The 19,348-nt window shown below is 40.6% G+C and overlaps 1 protein-coding gene across 1 annotated transcript in view; it reads left to right on the forward strand.

The window, feature by feature from the left end:
- Positions 1–278: 278 nt before the first annotated feature.
- ACOT12 (acyl-CoA thioesterase 12) overlaps positions 279–19,348 on the forward strand; it is a 37,857-nt gene continuing 18,787 nt past the window's right edge. Inside the window, exons 1-5 of the mRNA XM_083353512.1 lie at positions 279–469; positions 10,035–10,104; positions 14,081–14,141; positions 15,215–15,316; positions 16,913–17,048. Coding sequence (XP_083209638.1) covers positions 352–469; positions 10,035–10,104; positions 14,081–14,141; positions 15,215–15,316; positions 16,913–17,048 — 487 coding nt within the window. The 5' untranslated portion in view covers positions 279–351. The remainder of the gene's footprint in view (positions 470–10,034; positions 10,105–14,080; positions 14,142–15,214; positions 15,317–16,912; positions 17,049–19,348) is intronic.

A 19,348-nucleotide genomic window follows, 5' to 3' on the forward strand; every position in this document is an offset into this window, starting at 1 on the left:
CAGCGCGGTAGCTGAAATCGTCTGGCTTAAACGATGCGCCTCGCCTCGCTACTCGTTCCAATTATTTCGTAGGAGCTGAATCGACGCAGCCATACCTCGTTCGCAGCCACCTGCCACAGCTCGGGAATGAGGGGAAAGGTGAAACTGCCGCACTCCTTCCACCCGTGGTAAAAGCGAACAGCCGGGTTGGAAGGTGCGACCGGCTTGCTTAAGAGGCCCAGAAGCGTGCCGGAGCACATTAATCACGCCTGAGCGCCACAGAACCGGGGGAGGGAATGCGAAACTCCGGGCGGCATCTGCTCTCGGAGGCGCCGCGGCAAAAGAAAGCTCGCCGGCGAAGGAGACGGTGCCATGGCGAGCGCGCAAGTGCACATGTGCCATACCCTCCTTACCGCTCACACGAACCACCTCGGCGAGCTCAGCCCCGGTCAGCTTCTCAAGTGGATCGATACCACGGCGTGCCTGGCCGGTAAGAGCAAAGCCCCTCTTTCCTCTCACGGAGCACCTCCTTCTTAGAGCGACGCGCATTGGGGATCCCATCAGCAGGCTCGGTGGTGGGTGGGGGGGGGAGGAAGACCGCAGAAAACCATTTGTTGCAATAATCAAATAAAACAGCAAAGGAAAACAAACTACTATTATATAACCCAGCATTTCTCAACCTTGGCTTGGCAACTTTAGCAAACAGACTTTTTTTTGTCTGCTATTATTTACTGAAGGATTCTTGCTAAGGTTAGTAGTTCTGTTTTTCAGACATTTTAAATTGGGTTGGACAATAATTCTTCATTTTTCGATTATTGTAGTTATTTGTAACTTTACCATTAACGTCACTTACCTATCTATCTACCCATCCACTCTGGAATATTCAGTATAAAGCCCCTGATAATTTTCTGGGCAATCCAAATACTGTGCAATTGAATTCATGAAATAATTCATCTGGACTAAAGAACATTCTGTACTGTATGAGGAAACAATATTTTTAACAGACTTTAAGAAACCAGCAACAATAAGCATCCCTGTTATTTACAGAATAACTACTTTACAACTTTGGTCCTTAACCATTACTATATATGACAGTGCTTAACAGATTATGGGCATATTGGTTTATCTTGGTTGGTTGGTGCATCTTGGAACTGCAGTCCCAGTTCATATGGATGTCCATAGATTGGGGAATGGTGATTTAATGTCTGACAGTTTAATTGGATAAAAGCTGCAGGAATAACAATAAATTATATATAATTATAATAAATAATAAAACTGCCATTTTATTTATTTATTTGTATCCTGACTTTATTGTGTTTTCATTAACTCAAGGCAGTAAAAATATCCAACACACCTTCCTCCCCCTATTTTCCCACAACAGCAACCCTGTGAGATGGGTTGGGCTGAGAGAAAATGATTGGTCAAAATCATCAAGCTGGCTTTCATAGCTAAGGCGGAATGTGAACTCATCATCTCCCACATCCTAGCCCAGTGCACATTAACAAAATCACCATCAATCAATTGCAAAAAGCAGTTTGGCTTGAAACAGTTTACATCTTGTGACATACCTTTAATATGATTAAATAGCAACATCTGCCTACTCCAGGCCCTTGGGAAGGACTTGATAAGGGTGTTATGTACTGGGCTCTTGAGAAACACCACTTGGTTTACTGTAGCAGCTAACGGCTCTCCAGCAACTCAAACTACCAGTCTCCTGTGCTGCAATTGGCTATCCCCAGGTGGCAATCGTTGATTCAAACCTATTGGCTGCCACCTAGGGGCTAGACTATATATTACGTCTGGTTGCGCCATTTGCCTCAGTACAGTTCCAGCATAAAATAAACAATGAGTTATCCTGTACTCAGCTTCGTGTCTTCATTCCTGCACCAAAGAACCCGCTATTTATTAGTGGCAACGAAGGTGGGATCCTGCTTTGCTGATTAAAGAGCTGAAGTCCATGAGGGAAAGGCAGCACATGCCACAGGGAAGAGGCATTTCCCCTCCCCCCTCAAGGCTGGCTAGCAAGCTACACTAGCGGCCTTGTAGTCAGAGGACTCATTCCCTAAGCCTAGAAGCAGGATCCAGAATATCTCAGGAACTAGAAAGAAGAATGCCGAAGGTTGGCAAATTGAGAGAGTTCGACATAAAACACCCAGAGGAATGGCCATCATATCTATAGCAGGTAGAAAATTACCTCAGAACCAACCAGATTGCGGAAGAAGGACTGAAGGCCGCAACGCTACTCTGCGTATGTGGCCCAGCTACCTTTGATTTAGCCGAGAACCTTTTCGCGCCGACACCAATGGAAGCGGTCTCTTACACAGATCTCAAAAAGAGGCTAACTGGGCACTTCCAGCCCAGGATGTCTGAGATGGCTTGGCGATTCAAGTTCGACCAGAGAGTGCAGCTTCCCGGGGAGACAGCATCAGAGTTCATTGCGGGCCTAAGGCAGGCCGCACGCCTATGTAAGTTTTCAAATTTAGAAGAGCATCTACGAGACCGGCTCGTCTATGGCCTACGGGACAGAACGCTTCAGCAGAGACTATTTGCTAGGCCTAATTTAACATTTTCTGAAGCACAGGATGAGGTGATGGCTGACGAAACTGCCGGGGCCGCCGTTCAAACCGTACAGCCCACCAAATTGACAAAGTTAGAAGAAACGGTCCACCGTGAGGACTCCAAGCGCACCAAAGGACTCTTCGAGAAAGAAGAACCTGAAATCAACCGACTCCAAAAGCAACCCAACGTGCCACACCGCAACGGCCAGCCGTGAGAAGACAATTACAGGGCAGCTCTCTTACTGAGATGTAAGGGGTGTGGTGGCAACCATTTCTGCGCCAACTGCAGATTTTGTTCAGCCACGTGTAGAGCTTGCGGAAGGACAGGCCACATCGCAGTTGTTTGCAGAGCCTGCCAGAGAGACCAGCCACCCAAACACCAGTCGGAAGAACTGACTAGAAGAGGTACTGGGGCCCAGGGTCCAGTTAGTGTGGGATTCTTCAGAAGCCATAGAAGCGTATGCCACACCGGGGCTCAACGCCTCCTCAAGTCCAAACTTAAGCTCTTGGTAGAGCTACAAGGAGTTCCATGTAAGATGAAATTAGACTCCAGCTCTGCAGTCTCAATCATTTCTCAAGACACTTTTAACTTCGTGTGTAGGCGCAGTAACAATTGGGCCAAACTAAGACCCTCAGATATAATTCTAACAGATTTTCAAAATGCTCACGTTAAAGTTAAGGGAGAAGCCACCTTGTTGGTAAAGTTTAAAGGGTTTGGGGGACACCTGGATGTAATAGTAGTAGGGGGCCAGAGAACAAGTCTCATTGGACTCGATTGGTTTGAGGCCTTAGGTATTCAGATTACTGGCATAAACCGGACACAAACTGCAGACTTCATGTCAGTGTGCGAGGAATATGCGGATGTTTTTGATTCAGCCCTAGGAACATACACAGGCCCGCCTATCTCATTTAAGCTAGATCCCAATGTAGTTCCAATCAGGGTTAAGCCTCGCAGGGTCCCCTTTGCCTTAAAACATAAAATTGATTCCAAAATTGATAAGCTTGTAGAACAGAGCATGTTACAGCCTGTTGATGGGGGGGAGTTGGAAACTCCTATAGTCACTCCACTTAAAGCCAACGGGGAAATTCATATTTGTGCTGACTATAAATGCACATTAAATAAGGCCCTCAAGCAACACGCTTACCTGGTCCCAGGGGTCAACCATATTTTAGCCTCTTTGCAAGGGGGTACTATTTTTGCTAAACTTGATTTAGCACAGGCCTATCAGCAATTGCTGGTTGATGAGGCCACAGCCGCGGCTCAAACAATCGTGACTCACAGAAGGGCATTCAAGGTTAAACGCTTACAGTTTGGAGTCAGTGGTGCACCAGGTACTTTCCCTGGGATCATGGAGTGTACACTCAAGGGTATTCAGGGCGTCTTATTTTGATGATGTTCTTATTGCAGGGGAATCCCCAGAAGTGTTGTCCAGTAGGCTCAGGGCTGTTTTGCAGAGGCTTCACAAAGCAGGCTCAAATTAAAAAAGAACAAGTGTAATATTGGGGTTTCTTCAACAGAATTCCTGGGTTTCCTCATTGATGCTAACGGCATTCACCCCGCTGATTCTAAACTGAAGGCCATTAAAATGGCTCCTAGGCCCAAATCAAAAGGAGAGCTACAAGCATTTCTTGGGTCTCCTAAATTTCTATCACATATTTCTACCTCATAAGGCAGCAATAGCAGAGCTCCTCCACAGGCTTCTAGACAAGAAAGCTCCATGGAAATGGACTAACTTACATGAAAAATGTTTCCAGGACTTAAAAGCACTACTGTCAGAAAAGTCCACTGTAACTCATTACAAAGAGTCTAAACCTGTATGTCTTGCATGTGATGCATCTCCCTATGGGGTGGGGGCAGTTTTAAGCCACATAGAAAAAAATGGGAAACAGGTTCCTATAGCATTTTACTCAAGGAATTTGTCCTCTGCTGAGCGCAACTATGCTCAGATTGACAAAGAGGCCCTGGCCATTGTTGCTGGAATAAAAAATTTCCATGATTATTTATATGGCAGGGATTTCACAGTCTACACTGACCACAAATCTCTGTTGGGACTGTTCACAACAGACAAACAAACCCCCCACATACTCTCTCCAAGAACGTTGAGATGGTCTATTTTCCTATCTGCATACGATTTTAAATTAATTCACAAACAGGGCAAGGAAATGGGCCATGCTGATGGCCTCAGCAGACTACCACTGCTACTAATGGATCCAGATCCAGGTCCTGCTGCTAGAATATTGTCCATACAGGACATACCTGAGTTTCCTCTCCATGCAGGGGACATTGCTGCTGAAACTGCCACAGATAAAATACTGTGTAGTGTTGTCATGGGTATACACGGGCTGGTTGGAATTTCAGAGCTATTTTGTCAGGAGGCATGAGTTATCTGCCCATAAAGGGTGCATATTATGGGGAAACAGAGTCATAATTCCCACTTCCCTAAGAGACAGGGTTTTGCAATCAGTACATGAAGGCCATCCAGGCATTGTCAGAATGAAAGCTTTAGCTAGAAGCTACCTCTGGTGGCCTGGCCTTGATAAGGACATTGAGGCTCAAGTCCATGGTTGTTATACATGCCAGAAATCTAGGCCTGAAATGCCACAGGCTCCTGTTCACAGGTGGGAGGAAAAGCACACTTCCTGGTCTAGGGTTCACATAGGCTACGCTGGGCCTTTTCAAGGACAGCTCTTCCTTATAGTAGTGGATAGCCACTCCAAATGGCTGGAAGTAATTCCAGTTCCTAACATGACTACTGCTAGGACCATCCAGGTGCTGAGAAAACTCTTTGCAACACATGGGTTGCCTGATGTCTTAGTTTCAGACAATGGGGCCCAATTCACTGCTGCTGAATTTCAGACTTTCCTCAGAGCTAATCTCATCAGACATGCAACGTCTGCACCTTTTCATCCATCTTCTAATGGTCAAGCTGAACGCATGGTGAGGACAACGAAGGAGGCACTCAAGCGCATTGTCACAGGTGATTGGCATCACAGATTGGCAGATTTTTTACTCTGCCAGCATTCTACGCCCTGCACTGCCACAGGTAAAAGTCCTGCAGAACTACTTTGGGGGAGGCATTTGATTACTAAACTGGACAGGTTGCATCCAAACAGAGTGGCAGAAGAAGCCTCTCGACCAAAACCCCCAAGGGGACTGCACATGGGCGATTGGGTTTGGGCCAGGAACTATGGTCATGGGAATCTGTGGGTTCCTGGTCAAATCACCAAGGCATCCGGACCCCTATCTTATGAAGTGGGGTTGGAAGGAGGGCGAGTTGTCAGAAGACACATTGATCAGCTCAGGAAACAATTTCCAGAACAGCCACTAAGCGAGGACTGCGTCATAAGTCCCTCCCAAGGTCCTCAAACTTGCGGCCAAGCCAGGCCTCACATGGACTACCAGGACTTTTCCTTCTTAACTGAGATGGAACCAGAGGGAGAACTGGGGAGCTCTGGAGTGGAACATGGACCCCCTGAAGAAGCAAGCCAACTGACCGTCAGCAACCACTGTGCCTAATCTGCTGAACAGATTGGGTGGGCCAACCTAGAGAAGCCAGCCAGAGTGCATCGAATCCCCTTGACTCAGGAGCACAAAGAGACACAAATCTACCCAGCCCACTGGGTAAGCTGGTAGACCACAAAGTGATGGGAACTCCGAGACATTCCTCTAGGGCACACAAGCCTCTTTTGTATCTTGCAGATTACGTTGTAAAATAAAGAGCTATATATTGTTGTAAAACCTGTTGCCACTAGACTACAGAAACTAGAGCTATGTTGTAACTGCCTATTACTGCAAATGGAAGCCTGATCATTGAGATGTTGTTTAATCTCATTGTAACCTACATTGTTTTTTTTGTTTTTTTATTATTATCACTTTACTTTTGTGTGTTTGAATAATGAGTCTTGACAATCGTTGAGATTAATTGATGTTATCATAGTCTGATCTAAGAGGGGAGGGGTGTTATGTACTGGACTCTTGTGAAACACCACGTGGGTTGCTGGAGCAGCTAACGCCTTCCAGCAACCCAGACTACCAGTCTCCTGTGCTGCAATTGGCTATCCCCAGGCGGCAATGGTTGATTCAAACCTATTGGCTGCCGCCTAGGGGCTAGACTATATATTGCGGCTGGTTGCAGCCATTTGCCTCAGTACAGTTCCAGCATAAAATAAACGATGAGTTATCCTGTACTCAGTTTCATGTCTTCATTTCTGCACCAAAGAACCCGCTATTTAACAAAGGGGACAAAAAAAGCCAAATCTAGACTAAACATTTGGCAGACTATGCAACCAATCATAATAATTCAAAGGAAAACATGCTTATTATCATGTTAGAACTGTGGATTCCCATTTTCTACTTCTTGACTTTTTAGATGCCTCCAATCTAAATGGCAGATATCTCAATTGTATATTAATATATTAATTAATTATAATTGTTTATTTAAACTGACATTAATCTATTATAACTAACTATTACAGCAATGTAGAAGGAAATCAAGAATACCAGTATCAAGTCATTTTGACAATTATTCTTTTAAGAATTTTTCTTCCTTTTGGGATATTTTAATTGCAAACCCACTAATTCCAGTTTCTAGCTCCATTAAATAATTTTTATATTAATTTCTTTGTGTTTTGTTCTTACAGTTTACCTACACATTCAACATGGATTTGCTTATATCTACACTAAGCTGCTGGTTGTAATTTTAAGAAGTGTATGCTTTGTAGGCTTTATAAAACATAATTAAATACTTCATAGAACATACTGTAGAATCGTAGGGTTGAAAGGGACCTCGAGGTGTTCTAGTCCAACATCCTGCTCAAAGCAGGAGACCTTATACCACAGGTCTGCAACCCGTGGCTCCGGAGCCACATGCAGCTCTTTCAGCCATCTCCTGCGGCTCCCAGTCTTCTGCGATGTGCAGTCCCAAAAAAAAGTGGGACTAAAAAAGTTTTTTTTAATTTTAATTCCATTTATATCCCGCCCTTCTCCGAAGACTCAGGGCGGCTTACAAGCTTAGCAGTAGCCTTCATTCTATGTATATGCCTGCTTATTAGGGCTTTCACACACACACCCAAGCGGCATTATTACAAAGTCAGCTTATTGCCCCCAACAATCTGGGTCCTCATTTTACCTACCTCGGAAGGATGGAAGGCTGAGTCAACCTTGAGCCTGGTGGGATGCGAATCTGCACTAATTGCAGGCAGCTGGTGTTACTTAAGGAGGCATTAGCCCACTGCTCCACCAAGGCTCAACCAAACAATTCAAATATGCAGGGTAGGTGCATATCTCGCCTTGGTTCAACTCTTCAGTCAAACCCTGTTCTGCACATGTGCGCATGTACGCGCATGCACACACATTTTTTTGCGGCTCCCAGTTTTTCCTTTTGTGAGGGAACCGGTTCTGAGTGGCTCTTTCACTGTTTCAGGTTGCTGACCCCTGCCTTATACCATTCCAGTCAAATGATTGTCCAGTCTGTTTTTGAAAACCTTCAGTGATGAAGCACCCATAATTCTGGAAGGGAAGCTTTTCCATTGATTAATTGTTCTCATTGTCAGAAAATTTCTCCTTACTTTTAGGTTGGATGTTTCTTTAACAAGTTTCTACCCATTACATCTTGTCCTGTCCTCTGGTGCTTTGGAGAATAAATAAACCCCTTTTCTCTGTGACCTATCAAGTACTAGAACAGCCCCTCAAGTACTAGAAGGCAGTTATGGTGTCCCCCCCCCCCAATTCTTCTTTTTGATAGGCTAAACATGATTCAGAATCAACCTGCCATACTAAACTGAGAACTTAGCTGGCATTACATAAAGTTCTCTTCCCTTTTACTATGAAAATTATAAATTCTTGTAGCTCCTTAGATGACAAAGAACAACCAGTGGAACAACTTGCCTCCATTCACAGTGTTGTGAATGCTTCAACACTGACGTTTTAAAGAAAAGATTGGACAACCATTTGTCTGAAATGATATAGAGCTTCCTGCCTGAATAGGGGGTTGGACTAGAAGACCTCCAAGGTCCCTTCTAAGAAATAATATTGAGCATAAATATTTATCTAAATTTTTATATAAGGCAGATTTGTAACTGTTTAGCTGGATCAAGCCTTAGCTAACCAAGAATTTGCACTCTCTTGGAGAGAGATGTTTACAAAAACTGAGCAGAACATTATGAATAAAAGCTTTAATTAAGTGCAAGTCCACTTTTATTCATACGATTAGCAAGAATTCCAATGAAAACCCCAGTAATCTTTTGCAGACTTGGATTTGTATGTTTTTAATGACTTACACAGTAGGCATCCTAAATTTCTACTTTAAGCAGTATGGAGGGGAAGATTTTTCCCCATAGAACAGTTCTAATGCTGGTTGTTCTTTTATGATTGTCTTAGTTGTTCCTAATTTATTCTACTCTGCTTTATTTAAATATTTAAAATCTGTGTAATATTTAAATTGCTTACCCAGTTTTATGGTAACTTGTGCAATACTGTACATGATTTGAACATTGTAAATTGCTTCCCAAAAACATTATTTTTGACAGTTAGTATTTAGTATTCTTCAGTACAATAAAGTCTTAACCCTTTAATCATTCTTTCCTACCCAATTCTGATTTTCAAGAGAAAATTATATATTTAGTAAAACTGATTTTTGGGGGGAACCTAGAAATGGAAGGAAGCATTCTGAAGCACTCAATTGAATAAATTGAAATTAGAATGTAAAATCATTTAAAAATCATGATAACAAAATATGGCAAAGAGAGAGACTGTATTTTTTTCCAAATAGGGAGAAGTACATTTTATGGTATTTGCATATTATATTTGTGTGCTGCTGGATCAATATTAGCTATTTAATAGGAACAGAAAAGAAGCATAGCACAATGAAATGTAAATGCATGCTTTTCCCGTATGAGCTCCCAGGTTTAACCCAGTTATCTCAGACCACAGATAAGGTTTCTGAAATTTAGTGCTGTGATAAGGGAGTCATCTGACTTGGAAGAAGGAAGTGTATTCCTTTATCTGCAGTCAGAGAACTCTCATTTCATGAGCTGATTTGTCACCCCAATTTTTATATAAACTGCACCCAAGAAAAAGAAAGGCAGAAATTATAATTATTCAGTCAGTCCACTGGTCATTTTATCTGAGCTGCAAGGGTGTGAACAGTTTCTTCATCATTTTAGCATTAGTATTGTACAAACATTACATATTTTTTTCTTTTTCCCCCTACCATATAGACATAGTAACACAGTTCTTGGCATGCCTGTACAGAGATGCCTGAATAAGTAGATGTTATTCTCATGAAAATTATTGGAATGTTGCATGCAGCAATGGATTATTTTATATTGTACAAACTATCATACAACAATGCATTCTTTAATATATCTTAAAAATATCTTAAGATAAACCAACTCTTGCTTAAAAGTTATTGGATGCTGATATAAATTTATACGATGTCTGTAACTTTTTCCCCCAGTATTTAATTTTACCTCTAATAAACTCTGTTTTCTTCTAAGCTGAAAAACATGCTGGCATTCCCTGTGTAACAGCATCAGTGGATGACATACAGTTTGAAGAGACAGCCAGGTACATCTTATCAAACCTTACTATAATTTAATAGTTTTTAAATCAGTATAGATAAACATAGAAATACTGACACTTTGGATCATGATTCATTGTAAAAGCATTAAAAGAAAATAGAAAATTTAAATTTCTATAGAAATATTGATCTTTTCTACTCTTAAAATTAAATAAAACATTCACTGTGAAAATCTGAGAGTTGCAACTTAATTTGTTTCTTGCAGTTTAATTCTTAAAAAATAAATTTAAATTATTTTTAGAAAGATATTTAATTCTTAATTTTTTGAACTGATAATGAACATTATTGATAAATTTAAAAGTCATTGTCACATTTCTTGTATATGCTTAATGAATTTATAAAATGGTTATTCAAGAAAGTCACTTCCTTTCATGTACTGAAGAAAGAAACTTCATTCTCTGTTATTTTCTCTAAATGGACTCCAGTTGATTTCCTCCAAATGGTTTGAAATGAGAAAAAAGTGGAAGAAGAATCAGCAGATGTAGCAGTACAGTCCATTTGAAAGGGAAAAGGGCTGATTCAGTTATTTTGACATCTCCAGTTGCATTGAACCTAAGATTACATAGCCCAGAAGCACTGCTGTGCATAATTATCTTTAGTGAAAGAAAAAGAAAACAAAATGTAAAAATGTTCCACAAAATTGAACACTTAAAGGTTTGTGACTGCAGCTTAATTTGATGCTAGGTGGGAAAATAACAAAATGTTCAAAAACAGAGTGCATCCCTACATGCTACATTTGATTTTAACCAAAAGCCAAGACTACATTCCAGATTGTAAGCCACTTGTATGGATTAAAAGGACAATAGTGATTTATTTAAATTAATTTCCAAGATTCCTTTGACAGGTGGGTATACTTGCCAATAGCATAACAAAAAGTGTTCCAAAATAGGGATTTTTTTCTTGATAAATTTTAGGTGTGTTCTTTAGATTTCTGAAAAAGTAAATTATAAGGAAAAGAGCTTTTTCTGCAATTGCCCCCACCCTGTGGAATATTCTTCCCCTGGAGGTAAGGCAGATCCTCACTCTCCTGGCCTTTTGAAAAGGAGTTAGCATGGCTCTGTGGTCTCGAATGAGGAGTGCAGCTGTGGCTAGTGCCCTGAGGAAATCCTTCCCCCCCTTTGCCTTTTAACTAATTTTAATAGTGTTTTATCATCTTTTTATATACTGTTTTTATATTTTAATACTTTATTGTACACTGCCCAGAATCCATCTCTGAAGGAGATGGGTGGTTCAGAAATTTGAACAAAAAATATGTTACTAAATTCTCAGGACAATTGAGTCCTACCCAAAAATGCTTTTTCACTAGAAAAATGAACATAATACATGTTGCAAATTGGCTATAATATGGCAATATTTTAGAGCAATTATGTACTATTCTATTTTGTATATAGGATAGCTATGTTTGGTGTCTTTGGATCATGGAATTTTCAACCTTTCAGAAGAGAGAGAAAAAAAGAGGGCCTTTCCCCCCTACATTATAGAATCATTTCCTATTTTTACATTTTTATTGCACAAATATTTGTACTTTAGGTTCTTTTCTTCTTTTTCCATTTGTTCCTGGATCCTTAGCAAGAGCTCCCAGACTGCTACATTGAAAAGATTCTCATCAGTTACAAATGAAACTGCAATGGTCTGTGACAGGGCAATGTTCCTTGTATTCTAATTCCCAAGGTCTGTGTTAAAAATATGCACTTTGGTTGTGGTGGAAGGAAGTAGTACACTCCCAACATTGAAACAAATAGCCTCAGGGATGATGATGATGATGATGGTGATGATGATGATGATGATGATGATGATGGAAGGGACCTTGGAGGTCATCTAGTTCAACCCCCTGCTCAGGCAGGAAACCCTATACCATTTTGGACAAATGGCTGTCCAGTCTCTTCTTAAAAACTTCGAGTGTTGGAGCATTCACAGCTTCTGGAGGCAGCTTGTTCCACTGGTTAGTTGTTCTAACTGTCAGGAAGTTTCTCCTTAGTTCTAGGTTGCTTCTCTCCATGATTAGTTTTCATCCATTGCTTCTTGTCCTGCCCTTGGGCACTTTGGAGAATAGCTTGTGTCCCTCATCTTTGTGGCAGCCCCTGAGATATTGGAACACTGCTATCATGTCCCCCCTCATCCTTCTCTTCATTAAACTAGACATACCCAATTCCAGCAGCCGTTCCTTATATGTTTTAGTCTCCAGTCCCCTAATCATCTTTGTTGCTCTTCTCTGTATTCTTTCTAGAGTCTCAACATCTTTTCTACATTGTGGTGACCAAAACTGGATGCAGTATTCCAAGTGTGGCCTTACCAAGGCATTGTAAAGTGGTGTTAATACTTCACGTGATCTTGATTCTATTCCTCAGTTAATGCAGCCTAGCACTGTGTTGGCTTTTTTGGCAGCTGCAGCACACTGCTGGCTCATATTTAAGTGAGATCCCTCTCACAGTTACTACTATTGAGCAAGGTACCACCTATACTGTACCTGTGCATTTGGTTTTTCTTGCCTAAATGTAGAAACTTTTTCACCATTGAATTTCATTTTGTTAGATAGCGCCCAGTGTTCAAGTCTGTCCAGATTCTCCTGTATCTTAAGCCTGTCTTCTGGAGTGTTGGCTATTCCTGCAAGCTTGGTGTCGTCTGCAAATTTGATGAGTTCCCCATCTATCCCTTCGTCCAAATCGTTGATGAAGATGTTGAAGAGCACTGGGCCCAGAACAGAGCCCTGGGGCACCCCACTACATACTTCCCTCCTGCAGAAGAATAGTGCATGTTTAATTAGATCCATCAGTGTTTTCTTATAAATATATAAATTCTTTTCTATTGTGATCATTAGAAAGCACTGGATTAAATTTGGTATTTTGGTCAATTTTTTTATCTGTTTCTTTGGTCTCTAATTTTAAATAAAAAATATCAATATAGAAATTGGATGATAAACATACATAGAATATCATTGGATGGGGTATCACAATAATTTAAATAGGGTTTATGTAGTGTGTTCTGATAAGGTACATTCTTTGGAGACCCAAGGCTCTAGAGAACAAAAGCAATGACAGAATAGCATAGCATAGCATAGCATAGCATAGCATAGCATAGCATAGCATAGCGCTGGAAGAGACCTTGGAGGTCTTCTAGTCCAACCCCTTGCTCAAGCAGGAGAATATATACCATCTTCAACAAGGTCCTAAAGTTACTTCCTACCTTCCCTAAGTGAAGCAAAATACTTCTGATTGAAATTATGTAGCGACTAATGGTCCGGCTTGGTAAAGTTTCCAAAGGTTCCTGGGTTCAGTCTCTACGACAGGGATCCCCAACCCCCATGTCACAGACTTGTACTGGTCTGTGGCCTGTTAGGAACAAGGCCGCACAGCTGGAGGTGAGCAGTAGATGTGCATGCAAAAGTGAAACCATCCCCATTCCCTGGTCCATGGAAAAATTCTCCCACAAAACGGGTTCCTGGTGTGAAAAATGTTGGGAACTGTTGGTCTGTAGGATCAGGTAAAACAAACATAGTATACAAAGTGGAAAGTCTTAAGGCTTTGGAGAGCTGTTGCCAGTCAGTCTTCATGACATTAAGCTAAACAGACAAAACAGACTGGCATTTAGTTCTTACCTAGATAGTTCTAAATATGAATCCTAGTTTCAGATTTAAAGTTCTTTCTTTAAATGCGACTAATTGTGGAATGAGTTTGCCTGACTAGTATCTCTGTCACTGGCATTTAAGGAAAAAGGACAACAACCTTGGTTTGCAGCAATATTTTTCTGGTGCAGAGGAAATCCTTACTCTTTTGGGACCCATAAAGTCTTTTTTCCCTTCCCCCTTCACTTCTGGCCATAATATTAAGATAGGACATTTGAAATTATATGATTTCTATAACAGTTATTTCCAAAACACTTAGCTGTACATTAGAGTTTCTGCAATTGCAAAACATAAAATTATGTGTTTTGTAACTATGTAATTTTTTTTTAAAAAAAAAACAGAGTTGGGCAGATTATCAGCATTACAGCAAAGGTAAACAGGGCATTCACTACCAGTATGGAGGTAAGATATTGTATTTATTTGATTTAAGTTGAAATACTATATTTTATTATTTAGGCAGGATGAATCTAGTGAAGATATGAATTCAGGTAAATTCCATCACAGATAGCCTTTTCTTCATTCATTTCAAACCTTTTTAATAGATTTATTTTCCAAATTCAGCATTATACTAAATATCTGAATAATTGAACAAAGCATTTTTTCAACATTTTCAGTTTCATAGAAACTGAAGTTAGTCTATAAGTGATTCTGTGCCAGTCATTCTCAGCCCTATGTCCTATAAAGACATGTTTGTGCAGTTAAAATAATGAGGCTATAGCAGTAAACCTCTAATAAAAGATGTGATAAAGCTTAAATAAACAAATTGAATTACTGTAATAAATACAAATGTCTAGAAGACTAGAATTGCCATCACAAAGTGATGTGATTGTAAAGCAGGATATGATGTGAATATGAATGCCCCGCTTAGCAGTGGCATTTACAGCATGGAATGGGACAACTCAGGATGGCCAGCTGGGGGTGGCCAGGTTGGGATGGCCCCCTCACTACTACCAAGATGCCTCTGCCAACTCACTGCTGCCAAGTTGTTGCAGGACAACTGAACATGGGCAATTCACTGCAGGGACAATTTGCTACAGGTGCCCAGGAGGGTGAGCAAGCAAGCAAAGAGAGCCGGGTCGATGGGCAGGCGAGCAAGCAAGTGGGTGGGCAGAGTGCATGGTGGCAGCGGCAGCCAGGAGCTTCCCATTTTCACATCCCCGCTGCCGCCATGCTAAGCTCTGGGCCATTCAGAGTTCCGACCCCCAGTAGTTGATGGACAGGGTGGTGGGAGGGAAGGAGGTGGCAGCCGAGGGTTTCCCATGGAGGATGTAAAATCATTATCAGGCCAGGATGGTGTCCGGATTGGGATGGGGATCCTAATAGTGCTGCATAGTCACTTGGGGTTATGGTGTATATATGAAAAAGATAGAGCTTCTTATTTTCATTAAGATGAAAAGAATAGTTGTTACTAATACACTTGTTCACAATTATGTAACTGCCTAGAATTCAACAATGGCTTTGTTATCTACACATAGGTTGGTGTCAGTGTTACGTTACAGGATCCCTTAACTAATGTTCAAAAACTAATTTGTGTGGCTTTCTCTACATACGTTGCAAAACCAGTAGGAGAAGAGAAGGTAAACATTTCAATGAAAAATTCTAATGTTTCTGTTCTCTAACTTTGTGAACTTGCCACAAAGCCATTATTATTGACAATAAAATAATGAAAAATTTTACATTTTACTTTTGAGTAATAACTTCATTGAACTTTCCCAAACATTTTCTTTCACCTTGTATTACTTCCGGAAATTTCTTTTTTCAAATAATGTGTTTTTATAATTCACTAATATCAAACATTCATTTTGCTTGCAGATATTAGCATTGTTCCTAAGCTGCCATATTTAAATTTTTATTTAAAAAACAGTCCATTTTCATATATACCATTGCCAGTGATCTTGGTAAACTAGAATGTGTAAGACAGTGGTGGCAAACGTATGGCACATGTGCCAGAGGGGGGCACTCAGAGCCCTCTCTGTGGGTACGCGCGCCTTGCTTTTTGGCTAAATTTTCGCAGGAAAAACCCATTTCTCAAGCCTCTTACTGGCGAAAATGGAGCCAAAGCGTGCCTCACTCTTATTGAGAGCAATCTTGTGAAAACAAGGATGACAAAGGACAGCACAGTTAGTTCTCTGCCAAATAATTTTAAGTCAGTAAAAGCACTTGGGATTGCTTTTCTTATTTTGTTTGATCATCTTATGCTTGTGAGCAGCTGTTTTCTGCTTTGAATTATATCAAATCTGACACCAGAAACAAACTAACAGATGACCTGAGTGCTGCATTTGTTACAAAATATGAGCTAAGGTTAGACAAATTATCAGTATGCATACAACAGCAAAAATCACATTAATTGTTCAAAAGCATGCCAAATGCAAACTTTTACCTTTCAATAAAAAGTTGTTTGTATCATTGAAAGCTCTGTTATTGTGGTTTTCTTTTAAGACAAAAGATGTTAATGTATGAGATGTTTTTTTCCTAAACTAAAACCTCAGTATTCAGGTTAAATGCCATGTTGGAACTTTGTGATAAATAAGTGGGTTTTGGGTTGCAGTTTGGGCACTCGGTCTTTTAAAGGTTCGCCATCACTGGTTTAGGACAATATTCAATTAACATGTGCTGCTACGATAGATTTGTTTAAAGAATGGAAAGGCAATTAGATTTCTTTGTGTACCTGGATATCTCTAAAATCTGCAGCATTGCACTACAGCACTGAAAGATCACCTGAACAAATCTGGGGAGGCAATGAATGAATGCAAGATCTTTCATATCTCCATGACTTCCATTTGTTGCAAGGATGTAGTTAGGGGGAATCACCTGTACACTAAAGCTGATGAGGATCATTGAAATCAAAGTACAATAATTCATTAGCTATTTAAGGACATTGTGAAGTGGGCTGCAAACTGAGCTGCAGAGTTTAAAGATGTAGAATAATCCCTAGCATCTTGCATTTCTAGTTTTTTTTAATAAAAGCTAATCTCACATGATTTTTGTTTCCATGTTTAGAATATTGTATAAATTATTAGAAATTGCTTATTAAATGATTACTATGTTTTAGATTAGTAAATATTTTAGTTTAGCATTATTTAAGCTTACTACAGAAAGAATTTTTTATTGTTAATGGGTTCATTGTATAATTTTACTATGACTTGCTGATGCTGTTTTTTTTTTAAATTTAGATTAATTTAAAGCCAGTCAAGCTTCTCACTGTGCATGATTTCGTAGAGCACACTCTGGCTGCTGACCGAAGAAAAATTCGACTGGATCATGAACGTGTATTTAATGTTCTAATGGATAAATGCGGCGTGGATGATGGTCAGTAAAACAAATGTTATGTTCCTCATTTCCAATTCTCCAAAATGGGGAGAAGTTCCAACATTTCCCTGACTGCAACGTTTAAATGAAAAAGCCCTGGAACTCACAGCGTTGTGTAATGTATCATTTATGAAAAATATAAAATATGAAAAGATATAAAGGCAAGCCACATGCCTATCTGTGAGGTGATATTCCTGCTTTAGATATCAAAAAACTAGGAGCAATATAAACAAACTTGCTATCAGCTTCTTGCTTTCTCTAGTTCAAAAAATGTCTGGTAATATCATAACAAATGTTATTAATAAACATAGCTGTCCTACAACTTCTCTTCAGATTATTGGCATTTTTCTTTTTTCAGTGCCATCTCCATTTTTTAAAAAAGTCTTATACACACTTAGATACATCACATGAACGTGCCTCTTTCCTTTGGAATTTATTATGTAATGGAGCAATGCAGCTGCATATTGTTTTGTTTCCATACTCTGACATCAACATAAGTTTCTGAACTAATAATACATGCATTGAAACAGAATCAAGACAAATGATAGAGTCCATTATTTCAATTTATTGAATTACACACACACCCTCACACACACACACACTTTGTTTATACAAGGCATATCTGTAGAAAGCAGCTTATGTATTTTTAGGTCTTCACTTTTAAGAGAATTAGGTCCCTCTGAACAAAAGTAGGTAAAGTAAGGATAAATTTATTAAGTGCTAAGATTGCTTTTCCTCAAAAAGTACAGAGTTCACAAAAAAGAAATAAGGCTTAGTTACCGTATATTGTTGAAATTACTAATTTAACAGGCTGATAAGTAGGTCCAAAATGCAAAGCAATCAGGTAGATCCAACTACAACTCTGGGATTATAAAACTGATGAAACTGGGGCAGAAGCCAAAGGCTTAATTTAGGTCAGGTGGAATCGTGTGACAGATTAGCCTGGTTGACATTTAAAACAAAAACACACATTTAACAGGAATATGTTCCTTCCTAATAATAGAAAAATACCCTATTTTCTTTCCAATTTTTTCTCTAAAATACATTTAAATGCCACTATAATTCTAACTAATCAATTTAGTCTCTAAAGATATATAGCATGATATCTTTAGAGATAAGAATCAATACAGGTAGTCCTTGGGTTATTCACTAACCATTCAAAGTTGTGACAGCGCTGAACATAGGGAACCTACAACCAGCCCTTGCAGTTCCAATCATCACATTGTCCCCATAGTCACTTGGATGCTCAGTGTCTAGCTGGCAGTTATAATGTTACAGTGAGCTGCAATCACATGATTACGATTTCAAAGTTTTCCTGGCCCTGTTTTTCTGCCTGCACTCCAGAGTGCCTGTCCTTGGTATCCACAACATCCTCCCATGCTCCAGAGTCCCTGCCATTGGCACCCCCCACCTGCCCACAGCAAACCCCATCTGTCCATAGCTCTGACCCCCAGCTTTCACATGCCAGCCTAATTGTCTCAAGATCCTGCCTCTTCCTTCTTAATGTGACCTGTATAGTGTTGAAGTTATGACAGAAGCTTGGACTACTGTTGCTAGGTGATGCAGTCATATAATATTGTGCTTTACAGCAGCATTAACAACATATATTGCAGTCGCAATTGCCTTCATAACTGGAGGATTTCCTGTAATAATAGTCCACATAAGAGAGAGAGCGGTTGGAGATCCAGCCGATCCGAATCCGACCGATTGCGACTAAGAGCCCACATTAGGTCTTATCTCGCTGCGATAAGGGAGGCGAGGTCTAACCACTTCGCCACCCTTATCGCATCCGCAGATAATCGCCCGGCCGCCCTGTTTACGGTGACTCACTCCCTCCTAAATCAGGAGGTGAGGGAGGATCCCTTGCAGGGTCGTGCCGAGGAGTTTAACCAGCATCTGTCGGACAAAATCGCTCGGATTCGGACCGGTCTGGACTCTGACTGGGCAGAGTCTGGCGATCAGGACACGGGCAGTCTTGTTGATACCACCTGGGATGAGTTTGATTCTGTGACTCCGGAGGAAGTGGACAGGATCATGGGGAGGCTGAGCACCACCACATGTTTATTGGACCCGTGCCCTTCCTGGCTGGTTTATGCAGCCCGGGAGAGGACACGCAGCTGGTTCCAGGCAGTTATATCGGCTTCTTTGAACGAGGGTAGCTTCCCCGCCGTCTTGAAAGAGGCGGTGGTGAGGCCCCTCCTCAAGAAGCCTGCCTTGGACCCAGCTGTATTGAATAACTTCCATCCTGTCTCCAACCTTCGCTTTCTTGTGAAGGTTGTTGAGAGTGTGGTGGCACATCA

Source organism: Vipera ursinii (genome assembly GCF_947247035.1).
Source record: "Vipera ursinii genome assembly, chromosome: 2".
Classification (NCBI taxonomy): Eukaryota; Metazoa; Chordata; class Lepidosauria; order Squamata; family Viperidae; genus Vipera; species Vipera ursinii.